Source organism: Mixophyes fleayi, chromosome 4 (assembly GCF_038048845.1).
Source record: "Mixophyes fleayi isolate aMixFle1 chromosome 4, aMixFle1.hap1, whole genome shotgun sequence".
Taxonomy (NCBI): Eukaryota; Metazoa; Chordata; class Amphibia; order Anura; family Limnodynastidae; genus Mixophyes; species Mixophyes fleayi.
In genome coordinates this window covers 66076655-66104416 of record NC_134405.1, presented here as the reverse complement: position 1 = coordinate 66104416, position 27762 = coordinate 66076655, and the positions used below count along the sequence as shown (strand labels likewise).

Sequence of the window (27762 nt, the reverse complement as noted above, 5' to 3'; positions counted from 1 at the left end):
TACGATTATACAAATTTGACAGCTCCTTCCTAAAACCACTGTATCCACTTACAACAGGCTTAATATTGCCTGCATGGCTCCCAGACTACTGTACTTGCTAATTATTTTCCAGGTTAATACATTGCATGTGTCCTATTTCAGTGTATAATTCATACAGAGCTGCAAGAGTGTCCATGCATTGCTGCTGCAAGCTGTGAATCTCCCCGTATCAGCTCCTGGTATAGCCTGAGGCTCAGAGCTGTCGGAGCAGGTCTGCTGATCGCTTCCTTGGTGGATGAGCGCATTTCACTAGGAGATCACTTAATGCCCGCTCCCCAATCGTTACAAGGTGAAAGTTATGGTAGGAACTCTTGCAGTGCCTTCGGACCCCTGGACACCAGCTCCTACATACAGCTAAATTGTTGTTACAATTCTACAAAATGCATACACACTGCAGAATTGGAACAACATTGTTCCATTGTTGAATGAGATCTTTTAGTTCAGTTTAAAAATCTCGTTCAATGATACAATGGCTAACTGGTCGTTTATCATCTGATTGGCCCGATAATCTGCTAAAAACACTGTAGTGTCCACCCAGCCAAATTTAGCTCTGTTGGGGATTAGGTGACATAAAACAGGGTGCGGGACCACATTGCTACACATGGAACACTTAACAAAATAAAGAGGCAAGTACAGATTATCATTACAGATGAAAGGGGGACCCTGGCGGGCGTACCCTTTATCTATCGTGCATGGAACTTGCTTCTTGCTAAGAAAGCACCTTACATTAGGCTACAAGTAAATGTAGTACATTTTCGCCTCACCTCTGATTCTGCTGGCTGCGTGATAAACTAGCACTGAACTTTTTTTTTTTTTTAAATCCATTATTTTTATTGACATTTTTTAAGATATAAACATACTAAACAACAAAAAGAAAAGAAAAACAATCGCATACATATCGGAATTAAATGACGGAATTTACAAGATTACATTAAAGCATAATAATAATAAATGTGCTATATTCATTCAGGATCATACATCATAAATGCTTATACATAAGTATGTTACACATGCAGGGTTTATTACATGGACTCAGATACTTATTATAAGAACTGCGGTAGCCATACATTTAAGTAGATCGAGCATCTGTACTAGATGACATAGGATAGAATGGAGACTCTAACCATCTGTACCATATATTCTCAAATTCCTTCAGAGCCTGTCTGCTAGTATAAACAAATCTCTCGTGCCTTATGGTGGTATTGACCAGTGCCTTCCAATTTTTAACCGTGGGACTCGTCGGGGCCAACCACAGCCTCGCTATACAGACCTTGGCTAACATCAATAACTAGCACTGAACTTTTAATGTTAACATTTTAATAGTAAATTATAATTTGAAATTAAAAAGTTTAACCATTACCTTATGAGACAAGGGGAGAGAGACTTCTGAATGTTTCCCAAAATCCTTAGCACCTCCTTGTGACCTATATTACTGGATGGCGTACTTGTACAACCTGTAGGTTTAACATCTTTTTGTAGATGAACGTCTTCATTTATTGCCAACTGAACACTATGGTGTGAAGGACATAGAGGGAAGGATAGAGACATATATGAGTACAGGAGAAGGAATTTCAGATACAGATCACTGCCACAAATGAATGACAAAAGGTACTAAAAATAAGTATAAGTGGAAATTAATGAGGGGAGTGGCCTTACATTGATAGAAGGTAGGTGCAATTGCGACTTCTAGGGACTGTTAAAACAAACACAGACTTTGGACTTGCACCTACGTATGCATGAAGTGGACAAATTAGCACATTTGCCCAAAAGGAAATGTTTCCAGTTCGCAAATGAGACCCAAAGTCTCTGGCAGGCAGAGAGAGAAAAAGAGAAAGATGACCTGGGACGTTTATAGATATTGTCTGCGATGTCTGAGGACAAATCTTGGTCTGATGGCCGTTCCCACATAAAGAGGACATAGCATAATCTTCTCACTAACCAGCCACGATACCTACAGAAATATAAAGAAAGTGAGAGGGATGGAAGGGTGAGACATAGCGGAAGACACTCCATCTTTCACACACCTTCCAATACAGAATGTACAGCGTTCCATCTTTATAACACCCTTTTAACCTGCCACAAACAATGGTCCTGATTCATTAAGGATCTTAAATGAAGAAGTTTCTTATTTAAGTCCCCTGGACAAAACCATGTTACAATGCAAGGGATGCAAATTAGTTTTGCACATAAGTTAAATACTGACTGTTTTTTCATGTAGCACACAGATACTTGATAGCTTATTTGTACACTGAAATTTAAAGTTGATATTTGTGTGCTACATGAAAAAAGTCAGTATTTAACTTATGTGCAAAACAGAAAACTAATTTGCACCCCTTGCATTGTAACATGGTTTTATCCAGGAGACAAATAAGAAACTTCTTAATTTAAGATCCTTAATGAATCAAGCCCAATGTCTCTAAGGTGTGGGGAAACATACAATAATTATGGCCCATATTACCGCTGCACGACTACTAGATGTATACTATTCTATACTGTACCGGGTGTCCTCCTCTGTTATGTGAATTGCGTTGCGAAAGCCAAGCTGTGTGTTTCTCTTGTAGAAGAAGGTTTCCTGCAAGTAAAATTGAAGACCAAGCGGAAATGTAATTATAACACACAGGAGAAGTCAGAACTTCAGATTTAAATAGCAGCACTTACCATACTTTTGGGGCTGCATGACTGACAGGGCTGCCCCACAAATGGTCGATATAGCCCTTGGAAAGGAAATATTGTTTCTATCTTCAGCCCAAAGCCAAAGGGACATATTCTGCTCTAAAAATCATGGTTATAAAGTTAGGCACAATATAGAGAGAGAAGAAAACGAAAGTGACATTCTTAACTTCCAAAGGGTTCCGCATTCAGATGAATAATTTGTTTTCTTCTACATACCCTCCTGCAACCTTTACTAAACACATTGGGGGACATTTACGAAAACTAGTGCAAGTGCAAAAGGCGGTGTTGTCCACAGCAACCAACCAGATTATGTCTTTTTTTTCTAGTGGAGTGTATACAAGGCAAACAAACATCTGATTAGTTGGTATGGGCAATGTCACCTTATTGCTTTGTGCCAGTTTTCAGAAACAAGCCCATCGCATTTTCCTTCTAACATCAGGCAGTGCCTCTTGTCGTTGCTATTGGATTATCTTCTGTATTTTCTGCATGGGTTATAGTTGTGTCCATAGAGCAACTTTGCGTTATACACCACGGAAATAAAAAAAAACAAGCACAAAAAATACCTACACTAACTCTGCCTGATTATGTAAATACAAGACTAAAAAGTACACAAGGAAGCTACAAAGATAATGTGGACAGTGTTGCAGAAAGGGCATACACGAGCCAGTAAAATGTCATCAGGAGGTGGAAAAGCTTTGTAAATACTCAGCACTTTGGTGCAAACAGTATAACGATTTCTGTAACAACCTTTAGGGTGCAAAACTTTAAAGAGAACTCACAGTGGTCTTGCGATTAGTGGGGCGGTGCGCCTGTAGCAATTCTGATCCCATTATGATGATTATAATACAGCGTTGTTTCTGTGAAATCACATAAGTTGGCAATGTATGCTGGGAACAACAGCAGACAGACTGCACAAAAACAGACAAGATAGATGTCTTTCATACTGTATCTTCTTTTTAACACGCCATCTGAGTGATAACTTTGGTTTAATAATGAACATATTTATACAGATATTTATTGAATAAACAATATCTATCAGACTTTATTTTTTTCTAAGAATTAAATAACTAATATAACAATAATGGTACTTACAAATAAAATAAAAACCTATGGAGAAAAAAAATACAACTGATATTTTTATTTAAGATTATTAGGTTATAATGCATTATGGATACTTTTATGTGTGTTTGACTACACTCTTTAAAACCATATTTGCCAACTCACGAAATTCGGGTAGGTCTCCCGGACTCCCGGGAGAGCAGGCAAGTATCCCGCATACTGCCACTTACTCGTTAAAATGACGAGATTTGCGGTGAATCGCGTGGGGGTCGGGCCAAAATAACGCGATTGACCGCATCCCGCCCCTCCCACCCTCAACCACCCCCCCCCCCCCTGCCTGGGATTTCCCAGAATTAACTTTTCAAAGGTTGGCAAGTATGTTTAAAACTGGGTACACAGTGTTGAGCAGGAGATGAAGTGGGCGTGAATAGAACACACTGCAGCCACAACACTGGAATCTTACCAGTAGCACAGGGGATACCAATGAGTAGCCATGTTTCAAATGGAGAGGATTAGGCTGACATGTATCCAATGTGAGCAGCAGTGATGTGAGACACCTGTCAAACTGATGTGAGAAGATTGTGGTGTTAAATGAAGCTCTACATGAAATGAAGCTCATAAATCTAGCTTGTTAAATCTGAAATATTGAAAAAGATACCCATATAAAAAGGAGGGAATTTTATTGTATTGCAAAAGAGCTGCCCTGAATCCAATCTGATTTAATATACTCATCAAAACAATTTCCATGAACACTTTGCTGTTGAGCAGGTGCATTGTGTACTTTGTGGATGAAACTTTACTCCCTGCAGGGGATTAAAACTTGGCATCACATGACCACTGAATAGGATTATAAAACATACTTGTCAACTCTTCTGGTAATTCGGGTCAGTCTCCCGGGCGAGCTGGCATTTCTCCCACATCCCAATCTCACCGAGAATTGCGTCATTTTGGAGGGCGGGAGGGGGCGGGGCGAGGCCAATCGCGTCATTTTGGCCCCACCCCTGGCGGCGTGAATTACGTTTTCGCGGGAGGCGGGGCCACAATGATTCGATTGGCCTCGTCCTGCCCCCTCCCGCCCTCCAGTCACGCCCCCTCTCCCGGAAACAAGTTTCCAGGAGTTGGTAAGTATGTTATAAAATGATTCTACTACACAAGAAGCTCTGACACGTGTGTGTACCTTTACGTTCTGTTTCATACTCTGTACATAGGACACTACACCCCCGACTTGACCTGATCACTGTACATGACCATAATACAATTCTATTACACACTATACAGACATAGGACACTACACCTCCAACATGACCTGACCACTGGACATAAGTAAAATACAATTATAATAAATCTCAACATTCAAATACTGTGACTTTTTCACTTCCCATGCTAGATAAAAATACATACAGATGATTTAATCTAATAATAGTACTGGGTAATGGGTCACTACATGCCTGCCAACTCATGCAGTCCCACAGTGTGACGTATGGTTTGGGACTATATCACACTACTCGACGAGCTCCTCTCACTGGACGAAAAAAAAACTAGACAGTAACAATTGGAAAGTGCTACAGAAAGCAGCCCTAGTGCCACCTTTGTTTGCAGCCTTAAGCCAAATCCAGGAAGACATATTTTTTTTAAACACAAATGGTGTTTATATATCCATCACCATGTCCAAGAGTATGAAGAATGAGGGATACATCAATGTCCATGGTTGTACCTGGTGATTTGTACATAAAAAATAATGATCACAGAATCCAATTCAAGTAAATGTCATTTTAAAGGCATCTTCTTATTAGCTGAATCTGATTTAGGAACTAGGAACTAGGATAGGCTGTTCCTAATTTCAGCAAGTAGCAACTAGCATCTGAAAGTGAGAGCAGCACTGCAGACTAGGGGTGGAGAGATGTGCACAGTATTACATTTTTTCCACACCAAGCACTATTCACATATTCATCATACTGAGAGGCATGCAACTTAGTAACATAAAGTATATGTTAGATATTCACTTTTAAAGCTACAATAATTATAAGTTTCTTTTGCTGTGCCATGCATATTAATTATATACTTTTTTATTTTATTTTACATACTCACTACTGGGTTAGTTATGGCATAAGTAAATATGCTCAGCCTGCACCTACTTTGCGGCATTGCAGGTCTGTTTGTAAATGTCTTTCTAAAACTTTGTGAGGGGCATTGGCATTTTTATACATATTACATGGCTATTTGTGCTCATACCCGCATCAAATCCACCTCTGTAGTAATAACAGCTTAAGGTCACTTCTAATCACTGGTACTCCTTCAGCACCAGTAAAAATCAGGTTCCTTTTCTGGGGAGATTTTTGTTGTAGTGCACCATACTAATTTTACACTTTACTAAGTGCCTCCACGACCAGTGTGTAGCGTTCCAGGCATTGTGAGTATGCCCCTCTGCCCACCCCCTCCTACACTATTTCTAGTGGAAAAAAATAGCAAAATAAGAGATAGGTGAAGACCAAATAGAAAAAGAAAAAAGAAGAAAAAAAAACAAAAACACAAAAAAGAGAGATGTCAAAATACAAAAGTTCAAAATAAATCAGTTTATATTGTTCCCCTGCACAGAAAAGATCATAGGGGATCATCCAGGTAAAATTTGGGCAAAAAAATGTACGCGTATCTGAGGCACTTTTGCTCCATTCCACTCAACTAATGGAATTTAAGAATAGAAAAATGTGTTAAATCTAGGGGCGTGGTCAGGTAGTGATTTGGACAGGATGTGTATCTCTTCAGCAAATTCCATCAATAGCCTAATATTGGGGATCCCCAATCCCTACTCCTTATTGATTGTCCTACTATTGATCTCCTGAAATCCACTGGAGAGCTTGCTGTAGCTACCACACTCAGGGCTGCCATTAGAAACTGTGGGGCCCAGTAATAATTAATCTGACAGAGCCCATCTCTCTTCACAGTACATGCCCCCCTCCCTCTCCACAGTACATGCCCCCCTCCCTCTCCACAGTACATGCCCCCCTCCCTCTTCACAATACATGCCCCCCTACCTCTTCACAGTACATGCCCCCCTACCTCTTCACAGTACATGCCCCCCTACCTCTTCACAATACATGCCCCCCTACCTCTTCACAATACATGCCCCCCTACCTCTTCACAGTACATGCCCCCCTCCCTCTCCACAATACATGCCCCCCTACCTCTTCACAATACATGCCCCCCTCCCTCTTCACAATACATGCCCCCCTCCCTCTTCACAATACATGCCCCCCTACCTCTTCACAATACATGCCCCCCTACCTCTTCACAATACATGCCCCCCTACCTCTTCACAATACATGCCCCCCTACCTCTCCACAATACATGCCCCCCTACCTCTTCACAATACATGCCCCCATTTCATTTACCTTTTTCTTGAGGTGATTCGGCAGCTTCCAGACACTAATAGACTGTAAGTGCGTCACACTGTGATGATGTCACCACGCCGCACGCTCCCAGCCTAGCAGAGGGGTGCAGATTCTCGGCAGTCAGACTAGGAGGCCTGGGCCCCCTACAACTGTACTGCCTGTACCCCCTTGATGGTAGCCCTGACCCCGCTCGTAATAAGAGAAAAATGTTTACCTGGTGGGCTATGGTGCTGTATTTCTCTATTACACTTAACACTCTTCGATCATCCACCGATCTATAACTTGGTCTCTCTCACCTCAGGCTCTTGTGGGTCAACAGCAAACAGGTGTTCCTGCAAATGTAGGCTCAATAATAAAGGCCCTCATGTAGATTTAGACCAAAAAGTACTCAGAAAACATGTCCCACATAAATGACACACTTCCTTTTTATTATTCTGAGTTGCACATATCTTAAGCCACATACAAAATATCATAGTGCAGGCCGGGCCAACCTGCAGGTGTTGTGAACCTACAAGTCCCAGCATGCCCTGACAATTATCGGCTGACTATCTACTGACAAAGCATGCTGGGGCTTATTATTTCACAACACCTGGAAAGCCATTCTGGGCATAGTGTGTAAAATGCGTCTTCATAAAGTTTATCTTCATGCGGCTGCATACTAGAGACAACATTCATTGTCAACTTGATGAGGATGGCTGGAGTTTCACTGTAGAATGTAAAAAATGCGCAATAGTCCCCCGCAGCTAATGCGGGGGGAACATTGGGCCACCCCTCAAATGCCGCAATCGGCACCATGATGTGACAGACTGGGGTGGTCACAATGGAAAACTCGCATTGTGGGTCCCTCTGTTATAACGCCACAAAACCCCAGCCTGTTCGGCACGGGGTTGAATTCACTAGGGGAAATGGACCCACATAAATAATGCAATAATATCCAAGAAAAATATAGAACTACAAGTACCAAACAATACATAGCTGCCAGGGCATACTGGGACTTGTAGTTTCACAACACCTGGAGAGCTGGTCAGGACTGCACTATGCTAATTTGCACACATATTAAGATATGTGCAACTCAGAATAATAAAAAATAAGTATCAATTTTTGGTGGCACATCTTAGGCTAGGAGGCCTGTCAGCGAGTATATAATACAGAGCGACTTCACTGATCATACAGAGTGAGAGAAAAACACCCCGATTGGATAGTTGTGGCTAGACCCCAAGTGTGAACTGCATTGTAGTTCTACAAGCACCAGCAGGCTCTAGCAGACCAGTAGTGCCACATACAAAAATACTATTTTTGACTATTAAACACTATTACCCTAACACCCACGGGCCAGGGATGCTAAAAGCTGCCACAGTGCACAAGGCTGTTTTCACATGAGGGGGATGGCATTTTGCGGGTCACCTTTTATAGTGTGACCAGCCCAGATTGCCATAGCCTGGTGCTGGATACAGCTCTTTCTAGTGGCAACGAACCCATGCTATGAGCTTTGGTGCTTAGATAGCTTTGGTGGTGTAGGGGGATTGGGGTAGGGTTTGAACAACACTTTTTTATTTTATCTCTTTTTTTTAATCTTTTTTTACACTAGTCCGTGCTAACGATCATCATCATCAACAGGTATCTTTGTGCCCATGGCCGAGCACCCACAAGTGATACGCCTGCTGACAGGGTGTCCACCTCTGAGTTAGTCACAATTATCTAGACATGCCTTACTGTACTTGGCCTACGCTTTCCCACCCCTTTCCTCCCCTGTTCAGTGTCTCTAAGCGTAAGGAGTCCTAAGTGTAGGATGTAACCGAATCTGCATACACATCTTTGGTGCGCACGACCAGTATGGAAATACAAAAGGACTAATGGCTACATGAGAAGTGTGTAATGTGCGGACTCCGCAGGTGTACTAGTGTACAGCTGAAAACAAGGGATAGACCTTTACGAACATCTTCCATAGGTAGTAATTCTACTCTGTATAAGAACTGACACTCTCATATAGCAGTACTGTCACTCTCTCTCGCTCACTCCTGCGGTGTTCCCGGATCACTTGATTCAGCTCAAGGCTACACTTGCAGTGCTTCCAAGTGCAGTCTTGAACCTCCCGTTTGCCTCTCACACACTCACACCACCCAACCCACGTAAGGGACAGGATAGCAGCATTCTGCCATGTGCACTCATCCTAACAGTCCACCCTCCATAAAATCACTGGCCTCTATAGGAACTCAAAAACATTTTAGCATCAGAATCCTCGAGTTCTCATGGCAGATGGTGTAACAGCATACTAGACAGGTAAGTCAAAGGGGAGCTCATTAGACCCAAACTCACATTACTTGAAGCTAAATAAAAAAAACCTTGACTTGTGAACCAATCACTCTTTCTAAACACTTTGCTTCACAAACCCTCTTGATAAGCATTACATACACCTCACATGTCACAAGGGGCTTAACAATCAGACTGACTAGGGTCCATTCTTAGCAGCCAATTAACCTACCAATATGTTTTTGGAGTGTGGGAGGAAACCAGAGCACCCGGAGAAAACCAGAGCACCCAGAGGAAACCCACGCAAACACGGTAGAACATACAAACTCCTCACAAATAAGGCATAGGGGATGTTTCAAAAAAGGAAACAAAAGATCATACACACCTATGTGCTTTTTTTAGGGCTGTTACAGGTATAAAAACTCCCTCAATTTTCATGTTCGTGGGTGTGGAGTGAGGCAACAAAAAAAAAATAAAAAATGGAGTCCTTAACAAAAGAACTAAAATGTCCGTCTGGACCTACCCTTAATAAATCCTGACACATACAGGCAGGGCCGGATTAACCATAGGGCTAACTGGGCTACAGCCCAGGGGCCTATGGCATCCAGGGGGCCCTTAAAAGTGCTCAGCAGCAGTATTTATCGGTCGGGGGCGCCCCCGGCGCGATCAGTGCTGCTGAGCACTTTCAATGCAGTCCTTCTCCGGCGCGCTGTAGTCTCCTTACTGAGGAGATCTCGTGAGTCTCACTCTCACGAGATCTCCTCAGTAAAGAGAGTACAGCGCGCCGGAGAAGGAGGTAAGTCATACTTGCCAACTCTCCCGGATTGTCCGGGAGACTCCCGCATTTTGGGAGAGTCTCCCGGACGAGTGTGGCAATCTCCCTGATAGGACGTGGGAAAAATTCAGTTTAAACGCCGCGATTCACCCGGAATCGCGGCGTTTAGCTCCGCCCCCGCTGTAAAATGACGCAATTTGCGCCATTCCGTCACGGGGGCGGGGCCAAAATGACGTGATTTCGCCGCCCCGCCCCCTGCACGCCCACGTCCCAGCCGGCATCTCCCGGAAAAAGAAAAATAAATGTTGGCAAGTATGAGGTAAGTGCCGGGGGGGGGGGGGGGCGCGGGCAGCTCCGATCACAGGGGGGGGGGGCCCTCACAGGAGAATGGAGGCCCCCTTAGCCCAGGGGCCTCCATTCCCTTAATCCGGCCCTGCATACAGGGCAGAATTTACGAAGTGCAAAATAGTTGGCACACCAATGAAAGTTGCATTTTTAGGACTGTTACTGTGCAGAGAACCAAATAACCATTTTTCATTTCACAAAACAACTTTATTTTTTGCACCATGTCTAAACTGGTGGAGATCAGGTCATCCTTTACTTTTAATGGTGAACATTTTGTACCTTCCAGCTGCACTTCAGCTGAGAAACACATTTCTAACATTTTGCTCACTGTTAAAAAATATAAATAGTGCTTCAATTACACCAAAGTGACGCATGTATTATATGTCCTAATTTCCCATCACTTACAATTTACTGAAACTATTAAAGGAAGCAAAACCCAAGGGTATTGCAGAAGGAGAACTGAAAAGTTTATTCATTTGAAAGGGGAGGCAGGAAAGTGGTGGATGGTCTCAAATGTGACAAACACAGTTTTCACAGAGCACCTCTTCAGATTATTCAGATTTTCTGCATGCTGAGATTAATTTCTAGTGTACAGCAGCATTTCCCAAGAGCCGTAAGTAGGCATGCACCACAGCATGCCACACCACCCATAATGAGGTCTATAAACTACACATATGGCACAGCAGCACTACAGGTAGTTCTTATACCATGTGAGTTAGTGCAAAGCTTATAGAAAATTATTTGTGTGCACTGTGTGCCTGCAATAGCAGTAAGATATGTTTCCACGGTGCAATCCTAGTGCTACTACCCCATAAACATTACACATGGACGTCATATAGTCCGACACTTTACACAACTATTTCAAAATAACTCAACCGCACATGTGATCCGCAACTGCATGATCTAGGCATCCTGGGACTTGTAGTTCCGCAGTAGGCTACGCTCGACCCACATGAATCCACTACCATACACATAAGCTAAGAGCACCAATCCCCTCCCAATAATGTTATGTTTCCTGCGTGCGACACTGAGTCTTTTATATAGAGTAGCAGATATATATATATTTATATAGAGTAGTATATATATATTTATATAGAGTACTTACCACTCACTTCCGGACCAAGTGTGGGTCACGCCCGGGGGTGCAGAGTAATGTGTACTGGGGGGACGGATTATTAGGTAGCACCGAGCCTCTCCCAGGAGGAACCAGCCAATGACTGTCCGTCTGCCTCCTGCCCAGGTATATGACTTGTACAGCAGACACTTACAGTTTAATTAAATACAAAATACTTTAGCAGCATGTATCTCTCAGTGGGGGTTGTTTATGTATGCTGCCTTTAAGGGGTAATAATCCACAATTATCTTGTATCAGATACAAAATAATCTGTCTACTGAAATACACACAATGACAGTAAATGCTGTGGATTAGTGCAAAAGTACACCTGAATACAATTTTAATAAATAAACCTCTCTCTCTCTCTCTCTCTCTCTCTCTCTCTCTCTCTCTCTCTCTCTCTCTCTCTCTCTCTCTCTCTCTCTCTCTCTCTCTCTCTCTCTCTCTCTCTCTCTCTCTCTCTCTCTCTCTCTCTCTCTCTCTCTCTCTCTCTCTCTCTCTCTCTCTCTCTCTCTCTCTCTCTCTCTCTCTCTCTCTCTCTCTCTCTCTCTCCCCTTCCTTTTATAATCATTGGAGGATGCTAGACACAGATGTTTTTGTTATTCTACTGAACTAAAAAAGTTTATTTGATTTTCTGTAAAGAATTACATCCCTATCAGTAAACTTCCTGACAGCAAAAATCAAGTCAAGTCTTTGTCAGTAAAAATAAATTATAAATGCAGTGGCACAGTCATAGTTGTAGAAAGTGCCCAAAAAGGAAAATAAGCCCTTTTCATAGAGGCAGTCTAAGCCTAATATGGTTGGATTATTGCCATATATCAAATCCGGGACTGTGGGAACAAACCATATAAAATGTTAGGTGCAAATGTTACTAAAACTTTGTGAGACTGCCCTCAGACCAGAAAATGGTGACAAGTCTGCAGCGCATTTATGTAAAAAGCTGTGTCTGTTCCACTTCCCGGCAGCAATAATGTGTTTATACAATCCACTGTCACATCAAAGCATCGACCTGCTCCCTAATTATCCATTAGCCTCTGTGAGGTCTGTGCCAACGTCATTCGCAGGGTTAAACTAAAACGTTCATTCCTCCTTTATACCACTAATTAGGTAAAATACAGGTTGAGATTACCTCATAATCCATACCTACTTTGCTATTTTAACCCATGTGCATCTCTGGGGAGCTTCAGTGAATGTTATGGCTCAGTTTAGGTGACTACATTCATTTCTAGTGTACATTTCTAGGGATTAATATATGTGTTAGGAGTTACTGTTACTGTGTTAGCCACGCTTTATGGTGTTTTGCTCATTACCAGCAACTAGTCGTCACTCACCTACCTAGCTTCAACTGCACACCAATGTGTTGTAGCCAGCTGTAGGAGGGTAGTAGCTGCCAAAAACAGGCTCCTTCACCGGCTCAGTTTTCTTAGGCAATATATAGTTTCTCTAGCTGAATCCTTCAGGTTCATTTAGTGTGGATAAGGATTTCTGGCTCAGGAACACCAGGCTCAAATCTGAACAGGCAGGCTATAGATTAACTTGAGAGCTTTAATGCACTGGTCACATGAACACAGCAGTGCATGGACAGGCGTTGTCTCATGAACAGGCAGGTTATTAATAGAAATTGCATGTATTGGGTCAGTTAGCTTTAGAAGGGGCAGCACAGGAGTTAGTATTGCTGCCTCATAGCACAGGGGCCGTTCATCATCATCATCATCATCATCATCATTTATTTATATAGCGCCACTAATTCTGCAGCACTGTACAGAGAACTCACTTACATCAGTCCCTGCCCCATTGGAGCTCAGTCTAAATTCCCTAATATAGACACACAATCACACACAGACAGACAGAGGGAGAGACTAGGGTCAATTTAGATAGCAGCCAATTAACCTACCAGTATGTTTTTGGAGTCTGGGAGGAAACCGGAGCACCCGGATGAAACCCACGCAAACACAGGGAGAACATACAAACTCCACACAGATAAGGCCATGGTCGGGAATCGAACTCATGACCCCAGTGCTGTGAGGCAGAAGTGCTAACCACTAGGCCACTGTGCTTCCCACAGTGCCCTGTGTTGGTTATATTCCAACCAGGGCACTACCCCTGTTTATGTGAATGCTAGTAGCTTATTGGCTTCTGACAATATGAATCCTTGTATTTATGTATGTGTGCTAGGGATAGTTTGTAAGCTCTACTGGGGCAGGGGTTGATGGGAATTATTAAATATTCTTTGTATATCGCTAGGTAGTATAGTGGTGCTATATAAAAAAGGTGAATAATAATATTATAGGAGCTATTCCAAGTGCATACACTTATACTACAAGAATATACAGTTTACATGGGCTACTAGTTCTACTTTTATACACACAGGTCTGAGGATAGACCATATCCCTAACACCCATCAGTCCAGACTGACCCGCTTATCTGTCCACGAGGGTCAACCTGGAAACACATTTACATTTACTAGAGTGGCCAAAAGCCAGGGGACAGTCCCATCTCTGCAATGGTGCCTCTTAGTCTGGGCTGGTAGATCTAATCATTACATCTCCAACACAAACTTATTTTCAGGGCTTTTTCACCAGGGTCTAATGCCAATCCTGAGCCAAATTCAGCTCCAGGACACTGGGACACAGTCCGAAAGTCTCGGCAGCCAGAGCTTAGGATCTCATTGAGGTGCTGGGTCTGTTGGGACTCCCAGGAGACAAATACAGCTTATACTTTCATTACAATCCTTCTAGGGCTGTAGAGTCCCTGCGGTCCTCGACCCGACTATACCACCAGATGAGTGCGTTTAATATATACACATATAAGGTGCCTTACTACTCTGGATAGTTTCCCACTTTGTTTGGGTACAGGGCAGGGAAAACCAGTCACAGCCTAATCTGCCTGGTATATCTAAAACATTCGTCTGAATGGTGGATTGATATCATGACATCTTCCTTTCCTTTCTTTCTTCCCAACATTCTAAAACAAACACAAAACAAGTTCTAAAGAGAAGTAAATGTTAAAGAGACCCCATCAACATACCTTTAGAAGAGTATGGCTATTTATGTGGATTACATTTTTCAAAATAGTCTCCAATGTTTACGTTTATATTGTAGGAATTACAGCGCCTTCTTACTGTTACTTTTCTTCCTCAGACTCAGTGACCAGACTCAGTGACCGGTCACTTTTCACTAGTGAGTAAAAGGAGCAAAACACACATACAGTCAAATTGTGTGACTGCGGCTTGGGACCTTCTCATACTATGACCAGAATTCATTACAAGATGAACTCCATTGATTGGTAGGGGGAAAACGGCGTCTCGCTGTGTTTGCCTCCAAAATGCTAAGCTCATACCACGGAACTCCAGCCAATTCACATTTAATAGGAAGCATAAACAGTAAGTATACAGTTGGAAGTACAGTCTTTAGCATTGTGAACCCAATAACCATGCTATACTTAGTTGCTAGTGTGTGTGATCCATGGTTAAAATTATGTGACACAGTCACCTGGTGATGTCTAGTCACTGGTAAAAAATAGTCTAGTCACTGGTGAAAAATAAATAAATGTAAAAAATAAAAGCCACCGCTCTTAGTTATTAGCACTGTGTTTCCTTTCAAAATGGTATGGTCATACATCCCACTGAACTCCAGCCAATTAGTGAGTTTAGTGTGAAGTGTAACCTTTAGCACTATGAAACCAGTCACAGTCTAAAGTAAGTTGGACTTCCTCCTACTGTGTACATATAGCTTGGGAGCGGTTACAGCTGCATGCGAATCGTTAGGACCCAGGAGGGCATGAGTACATCGTGCTTGGTACAGGTAGGTATACCTACCTGTAGACTCATGTGGCCCCCATTGGGCTACATTGACCATGGGGACACATGAGTCTACAGGTAGGCATATGGAGCTGTGTAGGGGTATATGAGACTATATAGGGGCTTAAGCCATTACATGGGTACATGATGCCATATGAGGCTTCATGGTGGAATGCTGACATATTTGATGGCATGTGAGCCTGTGACAAAAATAAAACATTTTAAAGGTACATTTTAGTATTATTATTGTTAATATAGTGCAGCGCTATACAGAGGATATATTGTCATTCACATCAGTCCCTGTTCCATAGGAGCTTACAAACTAAATTCCCTGCCACACACACACTAGAGTCCATTTTTTCAGAAGCCAATTAACCTACTAGTGTGTTTTTGGACAGTGGGAGGAAATCCATGCAAACACAACATCATCATCATCACCATTTATTTATATAGCGCCACTAATTCCGCAGCGCTGTACAGAGAACTAGAGAACTCATTCACATCAGTCCCTGCCCCATCGGAGCTTACAGTCTAAGTTCCCTAACATACACACACAGACAGACATAGAAAGAGACTAGGGTAAATTTTGATAGCAGCCAGTTAACCTACCAGTATGTTTTTGGAGTGTGGGAGGAAACCCATGCAAACACGGGGAGAACATACAAACTCCTCACAGATAAGGTCATGGTCGGGAATTGAACTCATGATCCCAGTGGGGGCGGCAGAAGTGCTAACCACTAAGCAGAACATACAAACTCAGACAGGGCCCAGATCTGAATCCAACTTCTGACCCCAGTACTGTGAGGCAGAAGTACTACAGCTATTTCTGAAATCTAGGAGACAGGGCGATAAGTTAGGATCCAACAGTTTTCTGACTGATGGGAAAATCTACAGCTAGCATAGTGTTTTAGGCATGGGGCATAATAATATAGTGTATAATACCTAATAATGACCACTTTATAATTGTGTAAAGCATTTTATATTACACAGCCAGAAACACCTGCATAATATAATATACAACCAGTGCCCTCCACATTATGCCAGAGTAATAAATGGAAACTACTTAAGTGCAGCCATCAACCTTTCGTTTTTTTTCTTTATTTTAAAACTACAGGAATACTTTTTTCCTAGAGCAATGCAAATAGTTAGAATGAACTATTACCACTTCTGCATACTATATACCCTTTTAAAATCAGCAAATAAAGATATGCAAAGAATAAAAGACTTTGTCCATCTCCTTTGCATTTGGGAGGAATTTTGCATCTGGCAAAGGAGGAAGGGGATGTAAAACTAGACTTGTTATTGGAACACATGGCTTACGTGGAAGTGTTTGAGGTATGGTATAGAAGATCAATATATGAGTTATTGCAGCAGACAATGTCATTGGGAGGAAAAGACAATGTATGGCTTTATTTTTAGTCCTTAAAATAGCATTGTATTATGTGCACAGTGTATATAGAAACCCCTGTGAGCAGGGCCAGAACAACCGTTAAGCATACTATGGTCTGGTGGGGCATGGGTGCCTTGTCTGACCCTCCACTGATACCAGCCACCAATTTACTGCATCGCAGATCAGAATCTTTGGTTTTCCTCCTGTCTACACCTCTCTTTTCCGACTTCTCTTTCTTCCCCTTCCACCTCTCCCGGGTCTCCCCTCCACTCTGCACACTGGCTGGTCCAGAGAGTAATCCAGAATTGGTAAGTGTCCCAGCAGGTGTTATGTTATGTGTGTGGGAGAGTCGTTATTAATGCCTTGTGGAATCTGGTGTGGGGAAAGATTGTTTTAATATTGTGTGGTGGATTGTGTTATTGTTATGTGGGGCTGTTAATGTTATAGAAAACAGAGGGCCGATTAGCCTGAAGGAAGATAAGCGCTGAGAGTGGGCCTGACATAGTTGTTTAATAATGGGGGATTAGTAGTGGGTAGAGGGAAGGGGAATAGCAATAAGGATGCCGTAGAGGGGTTAGGGAATGACCAGTAGGGATGCAATAGGACAAAGTAGAGGAGACATGCTTAAGGGATCTAAAAGGAGGTCAGAAAAAGCAAGGTATGCTGTGGATCTGCAAAACTCCCAGCCGACCACACCCAAGTAAAATACAGAGGGCCTGATTCTGTAAGGAAAAAAAAATGAGTATGTTTTCTCCTGTACAAAACCATGTTACAATGCAAGGGCTGCAAGTTAGTTTATTATTTTGCACATAAGTTAAATACTGGCTGTTTTTTTTCATGTAGCACACAAATACTTAATAGCTTTATTTGTACACTGAAATTTAAAGTTGGTCTAGAACATGTCATATCCCAACTATAAATCTGCCATCACATTTTAAATGTGCCCCTTCAATGCAACATGGTATTGCCAAGTGCAAAGTTACTATTTTTTTTGCTTTACTTTCCTTACTGAATCAGGCCCAAAGTGCTTAATGCTATTGTGCTAACTTGTTTTTTGTGATTTCAGGTGGAGTGCTTATGGTATTGTGCTAACATGTATTTTGATTGCATAGCAAGACAGAAAAGCACTGCAGTCAACAGCCATGTTTGATGCAATGGATTGTCATGAGGACACCATGAGTTTGAAGTCTGCAACACCATCCTTGTGGGGGGTCTAGTGCAAAGCCAGGGTGAATGAGGAAGGGCCCCACTGGCATGGGGGTGAGAGGGCGCCCCCAATAGTTATAGTTTATGGCTGGAGCTGCTGTTTGAAGTGCTGATCTTTGCCACCATTTTCCAAATTCATCACATATGTCTCCCTGTCTTTATTGGAATTAAGGTCATGGCCTGGTTTAAATTCGGGCTTGGGAGAGAGGAAACGGCATCAACCATTAGGCTGCTTAGTGGTGGCTCTTTATTAAATGTGGTGACTGATGGGGGGATATCAATAATATGTCATGGTTCTTTATTAAATGTGTCGGCGCAATGTAATGTGGTGGCTCTTTATTAATTGTGGGGTCTATTAATGTAATGTGGGGCTACTACTTGTAGGGCTACTAATGCAATGTAGGATCTTTAATATGGGGGCTATTAAAAGTCAGGCCTTATTGGGAGATATAGGCCCATTTATTAAATGCGAATGCTGTTAATTTAATGTCAGTGCTGGTTGGGGGAGGGGGGGGTGCAGGCCAGTTTAGTAAATGGTAATGCTATTAACTTAATGTTAGGAATGGTTGGGGGGAAGGAGGCCTATTTATTAAATGTTAGTGCTATTAATTTAATGTAGTGCTCATTTGGGAGATGGAAGCATAATTATTAAATGTGGTTGTTATTGATATAATGTTGAGGCTGGTTGGAAAAAGGGTGTCTAGAGTGTTCACTTGTTGCTTGGCTTTAAAGGAAGGTGAAAAGTATCAATTCCTTTTCTAAACAGGACCCCAACATTCCATTAATCTGACCAAATAGCAGCAGAGTTTAAGACACCCGCAGCAGCAGGTAATCAAAGCTGCAAGAACAGTTCAGAGAGCAGCACTGTTTGAATTTGGGGAATTGTCCTGCACTATCATAACTTTTGTCTCAATTGCAGAGACAGTCAGGAAGTATGTCCCACTTCATGCTGCTCTGGTTGTGAATGCTAGCCGCTTGCTCCCAATCTACCCCTGTCGGCAGTTGTACTTTACAGTGCAGATATACAGATAGTAGACCATTGCACGGCAATGTCCTGCACCAACCCGACGCCTCAGTTAGAACATGCTGAGTTCTGCCAATTAGGTGGGTGGCGGAGTATTGACTGTGAGTAGCGGTAGAGCATTTTAGTAACACTTGATGGAGACGGCAATTTGTAGTTAGATTAAGCAGACCAGTATTATGCAACCTGTTGCCCTCCAGTTGTTGTGGAACTACAAGCCCTATGCCTGGTATGCTGGGGGCTTGTAGTTCCACAACTGCTGTAGTGTGCTGGGGAGTAAGAATGGAGTTTTCTTTTGAAATATAATGTCTACCTGAGGGGGCAGAGGGAGATTGAGGTCTATACTTACGCTTATGTGTGGGGACATGAGTGTGCTCAGTGCTAGCTGTCTAAAGGATTATATGTATACAAGTTAACCCGTGCATGATGCTCATGCATTCTAGTCAAATCAAGCTACTTAAGGTGTTAAAAAGGTTCTTGTCATCTTCATCGCCACACACACACGACGCTAGGCTTTTATATATTAGGTAATGCTAAGAATTTAGTAGGTCAGAGTAGTATATAACTCCGCCCAGCAGGTGGCGCTGCAGCTTGAGCACTCTGTCACCCGGTAGTTTTTTCCACACACACTAACACAGCATGTGTGTTCATGAGGTAAAATTACCTCACGAAAATGAGTTTGACCCCTCAACTCGTAAATTTAGCCTTTACTACCCCTCCCACAGAGGGAAGGGGGGATGATGGAAGTTAACTGACTTCACTATTATAATTTTTTTTGTCAAATAATGTCAGTATACCAAATTTCAGATCAATTGGATGAGCCCTTTCTGAAAAAATAGTTTTTTCCACACACACTAACACACGCCGCTAGGCTTTTATATATTAGTTTAGAAATTAATGCTAAGAATTTAGTAGGTCAGTGTAGTATATAACTCCGCCCAGCAGGTGGTGCTGCAGCTTGAGCACTCTGTCACCCGGTAGTTTTTTCCACACACACACTAACACACGCCGCTAGGCTTTTATATATTAGATCAGTACATATGTGTCATAGTGATGATACAAGGTGGAAAACAGAAGTAGTGTTAGGGGCAGGTATAGGGTAAGTACTCTAAGTAGAGTGGTGACAGGGAAGGACATGGACAGAAAAGAAGTGGCGGCAGAGGCAAACCAGAATCTTGCCTGCGCCCCCAGTAGTCTTAATCTGGCTCTCTCTATAGACAGAACCTCAGGTGCTGTGACAGTGATAGATGGTTCCATATATTTCTGCCCTATTCACAGCATCACAGTAACATCTTCCACGGGTCTACAGATGCAAAGACATAATGGTGCACAAGGAACTGATGTCCCCCCTTTAACACAAATTCTTGAGATTGGTAAAAGGCCAGTGTTGCGCTGTATTATTCCAGCACTTTTATGGCCGTAAGAGTTATAATTGCAATACAACTTTGGAGGCAGGAGGGATGCCATTTACTGAAGTGGCAATTGTTGAACTCTAGAGCACTTCATCTGCGTAGGCAGTAACCTTAGCTCTCGGGTAGAAGTGATACATGTTTCAGTGCTGCAGAGACATTAGCATGTTCTGTATGTAGATCTGCATTTTTGGCTTTTCATATCAATAACTGATGATGTGCTAGTTAGTAAGTACAGATATTGCTTTTCTCACTCTGCTCCACTACTGATTGATTCAATTAGTCACTCACATTGCTCCTGCGGTTATGGCCTGACTGTTTATGATTTAACTCAGATGTGGCCTAAAGGTCGATAGTGATCTACAAGAAGATTGCGGGTCGTCAACAGGCAGATCCCAGGTCCCTGTTCACGCCTGCTACCAGGGCCTGATTAAGGGTTCTGGCCGCCCTAGGCTAATACGGCCGCAGCGCCCCCCCCCCCCCCTCCTCTGAATATATAGGTGTATAGGAACACTCCTGAATATGAATGTTCAGGTGTATTCTCCAGCATTCAAATTTAGACAGATTGTGCCATTGTCTCTTACCTGTCCTTGCTCTTCTCTCTTGCAACTTTGTTATCCTCTCGCTGGCTTCTGGAAAGTTGGCGTCCTTTTTTGAAAATGCAAAAATGTATTATAATGCAAACCCTGAATGATTAGGCCCTTTAGTTAAAACAAAACACTCCATTATGGCCAGCTAAAAGTACCCCATTGGACAGGCATATATAAGCAATATCTGAATATTTGTTGTCAATCAAATACAAACCTCTACCAGCCCCATCTCACTAATATTTAGTATTCTAGTGATTGCTGAGACCACCCATGTGACCACCACACAATCATGAGATTCTGCCCCCCAAAGCTGCTCTATTTTTTAAATACCCCCTGCAGCCATTTTCCTTAACCACAACCCCCCCCCGCACAGCCATTTTCCTTAACCCCTGCTGCAGCCATTTTCTTTACCTCCCACCCTGCATCCATCCCCCTTGCAGCTATTTTCCTTACCTCCACTCTGCTAGCTAGCTATCCCCCCCCCCCCGTCACATCAAAACTCCCCCAGTCACATATATCAGCCCCCCTCCTCTGCCCTCCTTCATACATATCAACCTCTCTACCTCCCTATAGATTTTCATGACAGCCCCCCCTCCCACCCTATAGATTTGTATGACAGTCCCCCTCTCCCTCCCTATACATATGCATGACAGTCCCCCCTCTCCCTCCCTATAGATATGCAGGGTAGTCCCCCCCCCCCCTCCCTATAGATATGCAGGGTAGTTCCCCCCCCCCTCCCTATAGATATGCAGGGTAGTTCCCCCCCCCTCCTATAGATATGCAGGGCAGTTCCCCCTCCCTATAGATATGCAGGGCAGTTCCCCCCCCCTCCTATAGATATGCAGGGCAGTTCCCCCTCCCTATAGATATGCAGGGCAGTTCTCCCCCTCCCTATAGATATGCAGGGCAGTTCCTCCCTCCTTATAGATATGCAGGGCAGTTCCCCCCCTCCCTATAGATATGCAGGGCAGTTCCCCCCCTCCCTATAGATATGCAGGGCAGTTCCCCCCCTCCCTATAGATATGCAGGGCAGTTCCCCCGCCCTCCCTATAGATATGCAGGGCAGTTCCCCCCCTTCCTATAGATATGCAGGGCAGTTCCCCCCCCCTCCCTATAGATATGCAGGGCAGTTCCCCCCCCCTCCCTATAGATATGCAGGGCAGTTCCCCCCTTCACTTACCTGTAGTTGTGCCAGCGTCGCTCCTCTCCTCAGATCAGCAGATAGGAAGTGAAGACGTCCTGCTTCCTGTCTGCTGCACAGCAACAGGCAGCCTGGCGATTGGCTGTGTGTTGCTAACCACTGACCACCAATGCTTTTGATCGTCGAGCCCTCCACCTCCCCGCGGCGACCCCCCCCCCCCCCCCCCCCCCGCGCGGAGATCCCCAGCGGCGACCCCCCCCCTCCCCCACCCCGAAAAAAAAATGAATGAAGAAATAAAAAAAAATAATAAAATTTTTTTATTTTTTTTTTTAAAAAAAAAAAAATACCCACAGTGCAGCGCCCCAGGCTGCAGCCTGGTCAGCCTAGTGGTTGATCAGGCCCTGCCTGCTACTCTTTCTTCTTTCATACTTCTTTTATTCTATTTTATTGTGCCACAGCGGAAGTTAATCACCAGAAGTACAAAGGGTGTGCAAGCCAATCAGGAGAATGTCCCTCCTTTGCACGCCTTTTACATTGGAGAAGGGAATAGAGTATGCCCAGAAGCTGTACATGTCTTTATATAAGCAGGTAAGTTCATTATTTGTTTTAATTCAATCTATTTTTGCTAGATTTTGTGTATATGCATGGGTAAATGAAATGTAAATGTGTTAGTTGCATCTTTAATTAAATGTGTACTTGGTTGTTTGTGTTAGCGTTACACCACCAAAGTGAGTGAACAAATAGCAGATCCCATGTCACTGATGTCCAGTCATCCGTGAATTAACTGTTCACTCTGCTCTAGTGTGAGTGTATCATTCATTCGCTCACTCTGATGCAGTGTGGCCATGTCATTCAATCGCTCGCTCTGCTCTAGTGCAACTGTATCATTCATTCGCTCGCTCTGCTGCAGTGTGACCACGTCATTCATTCGCTCGCTCTGCTGCAGTGTGACCATGTCATTCATTCGCTCGCTCTGCTGCAGTGTGACCATGTCATTCATTCGCTCGCTGTGCTGCATTGTGACAGTGTCATTCAGTCTCACTTTGCTCCAGTACGTTTGAGTCACTTAGTCACTCACTCTCCCTTATTTATGAACCAATAATTCAATGATTAAATTGCATGGCCAGTGGCTTAGCTAAAGGGATGTCTGCTGTCACAATACTATGTTCCCTCTGAATTGCACATTTGTTTTTTAAATTTCTTCACTAGGACTGGTGCTTTCAGTCCCAGAACACAAACACAGCTCCCCCACGCATTTGTTAACAGCTCTGATCGCACTTGTGCTGTTTGGAACCAGCCTTATTATAGTGCTGGCATTCAATCAATAGGGAGATGCTGCAGTGTAATCAGGCCACAGTACTTTTTTGGATGCTAGGGGCATCCAGGGCAAATCATTAAACTAAGATGAAGGCACAGCCACATACTGTTGAGCTTACTGGTTCTTTTTCTTTGTATATTTACAAAAGCAAAGTGTAACTTATTTTGTAAGCTGGGTTATGTGGACATTATATTTATACTTCGAACATTATCTACATGTTTATTATGATGCTAACTACACCCTTAATTAAACAACCCCCAGCCAAACAACTTTACTGCATCCTGCATAACGTGTCGATCACTGTTATGAATTTTATGGCCACTGGGGTTCTTACAGTTGCTTCCTGGCACATGAGTCCAAATAACTCATAATATATATTAACCATTTATTCAGAAACAAATAAATGGCTGTTTTTTTTCACCTTAATGCAACTTTTTGAAAGTCTATATCTTTTAAATAAAAATGATTGGCCTGTTTGTTTGTTTGTTTGTCTGTCTGTCCGGTTATGCATTAGGACACCCCTGCACAGATTGGGATGAAACCAATGCGAGATGGACAAGTTGGATCCTGGCCAAGTTTTAGGGGGGGGTAGGGTTCGTGTCGGACCTCCCATTGCTTTACGGTGGGCAGAACTTTGACCCGGGGAGCCTGTTCTGAGTCTTCCACTGGGTAGATTTTGACAAAAACTTCAGAGTGGTAACATTGAATCCCAGAAGACATACTAGGGTGTTGAGGTCCTGGTCGGACTTCCTTTTGGTGTACACAGGGCAGATGTTTGACCCAAGGAGCCTGTTCTGGGTGATCCATAGGATGGATTTAGATGAAAACTTCACAGAGGGGTGGCAATTAGTCTGGGATGCCTAATGGAGTCGTTGAGGTGCTGATCAGGCCTTCCGTTGGTGTACGCTGGGAAGAACTTTAAAACAGGGACCCTGTTCTGGGCCTTTCACTGGATGGATTTGGATGATATCTTAGCTGCTGATTATTTTTAAAATGTTGATAATTACATCCAACTCATTGATAAAGTAATAACTTGAAACCAGGTTCTTCAGCTAGTTCACTCTAAGGGGTATATTTACTAAACTGCGGGTTTGAAAAAGTGGAGATGATGTCTATAGCATCCAATCAGATTCAGGGGGCATATTCAATTGTTGAATATGCCCGTGGTGTTAAAAGTATTACCGTGATTACGGTAATACTAAGCCGGATTTCAGCTCGCAGCTCCCTGAGCCGCGAGCTGAAATCCAGCGAGAAATGTACCGTAATAACGGTATTTACGCGCACTATTACCGTAATGATGGTAATAGTGCACGCACCGCGTTACTTTAGGCAGTAACGCCAATAATTGAATATGCCCCTAGCTGTCATTTATTTAGTACATTCTAAATAATAATAGCTAGAATCTGATTGGTTACTATAGGCAACATCTCCACTTTTTCAAACCCGTAGTTTAGTAAATATACCCCCAAGTCTAAGATTCCCTGTGGTGACATTTCAAGTCCAGCTGTCATTTTAAATTAAAGTTTTAAGATTCAATTAAATAATTAAAATGTGTCTGGAAGTTACTCTCTAATTCTAGTAAGGTTTTTTTGGAAATGTTATTGTAGAAATACACCATACAGGCATTTTAGCAGCTTATAATACTTTAGGGAGTCTATTTTAGGATTAAACATAAAAAAAATGCAATTTATTTTGCTTTTGATGCATAATGAAATCAATGCCTAATGAATGGATTGAAAATAGAAATAGTTTTATTTGGAAATGACATCCATATTGCATATCCATCTTTCACTGGCATTTTGACTTGCGTCACACATTTATTATACATAATGTGAAATCTCAGCATTGTCTTGCTTCTGTCTCTTTAAGTTACATCCAGGACTTTCCTGAAAGAAGATTCATCCAACAGCCTAAGGGGCCTATTTGTGAATGGCCACATTACCCCCACCGTTAATTATTCCTTTTCGCAACAATAAGGGATGATATTACGCGACTATTTATTAAAAAATCATCCCAGGACAGCGTATCCGTTAAGAGACTGACCTGGCGATGACTTTACTATAGCACTAACTCCAGGATAAGACTCAGAGTCTATAATGCGCAGATGACTTAGCCATCGGGGTTAAGCTCCAAAATGCTAGGGCTTCAGAGCTTGATAAATTGACCCAGACCGTAGCACCCATTGAGAATTATGGAGATTGCAGTTTAATACGATACTTATCCTAATACAGGAGCGTTAGGCTTTTGCTAAATAGCTGCCATACTTAAATATGGCAAAAATTAAACCATGCGGACATAGCCGTATGGCATGGTTTAAGGCTTAACAAATAGGAGAACAGATATCGCTGGCAAAGAATAGAATTCCTAGATGAAAATCACATGAACCACTAGGAGGCACAACAATTGACAAAGTGCACAAACACAATTGTGGGGGGTACCTTATAGAGAGTGTCTTTATTTAACAAACAGTTACACAAATGTTTGCATAGGTCACGCTGGTGTGGCAGGCTGTGGTACCTTAGGTAAGGTACCTAAAGTAACGGAAAAGTACAACAGATGACCAGTATAGACTGTGCAATAGCAGCTAACAGGAAACTTTCCACATGATACCACCTTCCTGTGTGGGTCCTGTTCAATGCTGAGGAAGGAGCAAAACAAAATCCTGCATTTTAATTCCCATCAATCAAATGATTCCATGTTTTAATAAAGGTTATGACGTTGGATTTTTGCCATACAAAAGTCTGTTCCTCAAGTTGCACTGTTTGCTTAATGTACAGGGGGAGATCTGCATCAGACACTTAACAACTTAAGACTTTTAAAGATGTTATTTCTCCACTGATGAGACCCAGACAGCAGTTTTCTGCCTGTAATCTAAATATACTTTGTTTATGGTAACACATGTTGTTCTGCAGTAGCATTAATGTAAATGTTCTTGCTACAAGGTTAAGGGGCAGATAAACATAGAAAGCCAGAGAAGAAGCAGTGTGATCAGAGCACACGTACACACACTTCCAAAATGAAATGTATGGCAAGAAATGTCACAGTTGTAGAAATTCGCCAAACAGTCTGTCGAAGTCATATAATTGGATGAACGAAAGTATATTGGTTAATATTGTTTTATCGTGTGATTGCACTCAGTACGCCACGCTACACGTGGCATAACGCAATCGCACGGTAAAATACGCACGCACACACTCGCATTACAACATTTAGTTATTTATATAATTCATATTCATATTGGTTCCGTTATACAGTGATTTATGAGCAGATAGTATTTAGTTTATTATTAGTTTATATATTATGATTATATGTACACTTCAGCAGGGGCGGATTGGTCATAGACCTTACCGGGAACTTTACCGGTAGGCCGATGACCTAATGAGGCTGCCTGTCTGTTTTTTTGGTTTTTTTTAAACAAGTGCCGCGGATCTCCCCCTGTGAGTGTCCTATTCCACAATCACATGGGACGCGCACCATGTGACAGATGCCGTCCCATGTAAGCAGAGAAGCGCAGCTGGAAGCAGCTGACAGGTAAGTGAGCGTGGCAGCAGCGGGCTTATGGCAGGGTCTGTATGTGTGTGTGTGGAGGGGGGGTCTGTGTGTGTGTGTGGAGGGGGGGCTGACTCCAGTGTGCGTGTGTGAGCGGAGGCTGATTCTAGCGTGTGTGAGCTGAGGCTGATTCTAGCGTGTGTAAGCAGAGGCTGATTCTAGTGTGTGTGAGAGGAGGCTGATTTTAGTGTGTGCGCGCAGCGGCAGGGGGCCTGATTCCTGTGTTTGTGTGTGTGTGTGTGTGAGAGCGGCGGGGGGACTGATTCCAGTGTTTGTGTGTGAGCGGAGGTGGTGACTGATTCTAGTCTATGTGTGCACAGCGGCGGGGGGCTGATTCTAATGTATGTATGAGAGGAAGGGGGGCTGATACCAGTGTGTGTATGTGAGTGGAGGTGGGGCTGATTGCAATGTGTGTGTGAAGGCAGCAGGGGGGGTGGGTGATGGCAATGTGTGTGAAAGCAGCAGCAGGGGGGGTTGATGGCAATGTGTGTGAAGGCAGCAGCAGGGGGGGGTTGATGGCAATGTGTTTGTGAAGGCAGCAGGGGAGGGGATGATGGCAATGTGTATATGAAGGCAGAAGCAGGATGGGGGGTTGATGGCAATGTGTCTGTGAAGGCAGCAGGGGAGGGGATGATGGCAATGTGTATGTGAAGGCAGAAGCAGGGGGGGGTTGATGGCAATGTGTGTGTGAAGGC

The 27762-nt window shown here is 43.0% G+C and overlaps 1 protein-coding gene across 2 annotated transcripts in view; it reads right to left on the bottom strand.

Annotated features, from left to right (window-relative positions):
- The window catches only part of GPAT2 (glycerol-3-phosphate acyltransferase 2, mitochondrial), a 56285-nt gene extending 44563 nt beyond the window's left edge, over nt 1-11722 (bottom strand). The window contains exons 1-6 of one of the 2 annotated variants that reach the window (XM_075207367.1): nt 11636-11722; nt 3492-3569; nt 2698-2811; nt 2538-2611; nt 1880-1990; nt 1400-1549 (exon numbers count right to left, since the gene is read on the bottom strand). In XM_075207367.1, the coding sequence (XP_075063468.1) occupies nt 1400-1549; nt 1880-1990; nt 2538-2611; nt 2698-2811; nt 3492-3542 (500 nt within the window). In that variant the 5' untranslated portion in view covers nt 3543-3569; nt 11636-11722. Of the gene's footprint in view, nt 1-1399; nt 1550-1879; nt 1991-2537; nt 2612-2697; nt 2812-3491; nt 3621-11635 lie in introns of both variants that reach the window. The other variant, XM_075207365.1, reaches the window with a different exon arrangement.
- Between the last annotated feature and the right edge of the window lie 16040 nt (nt 11723-27762).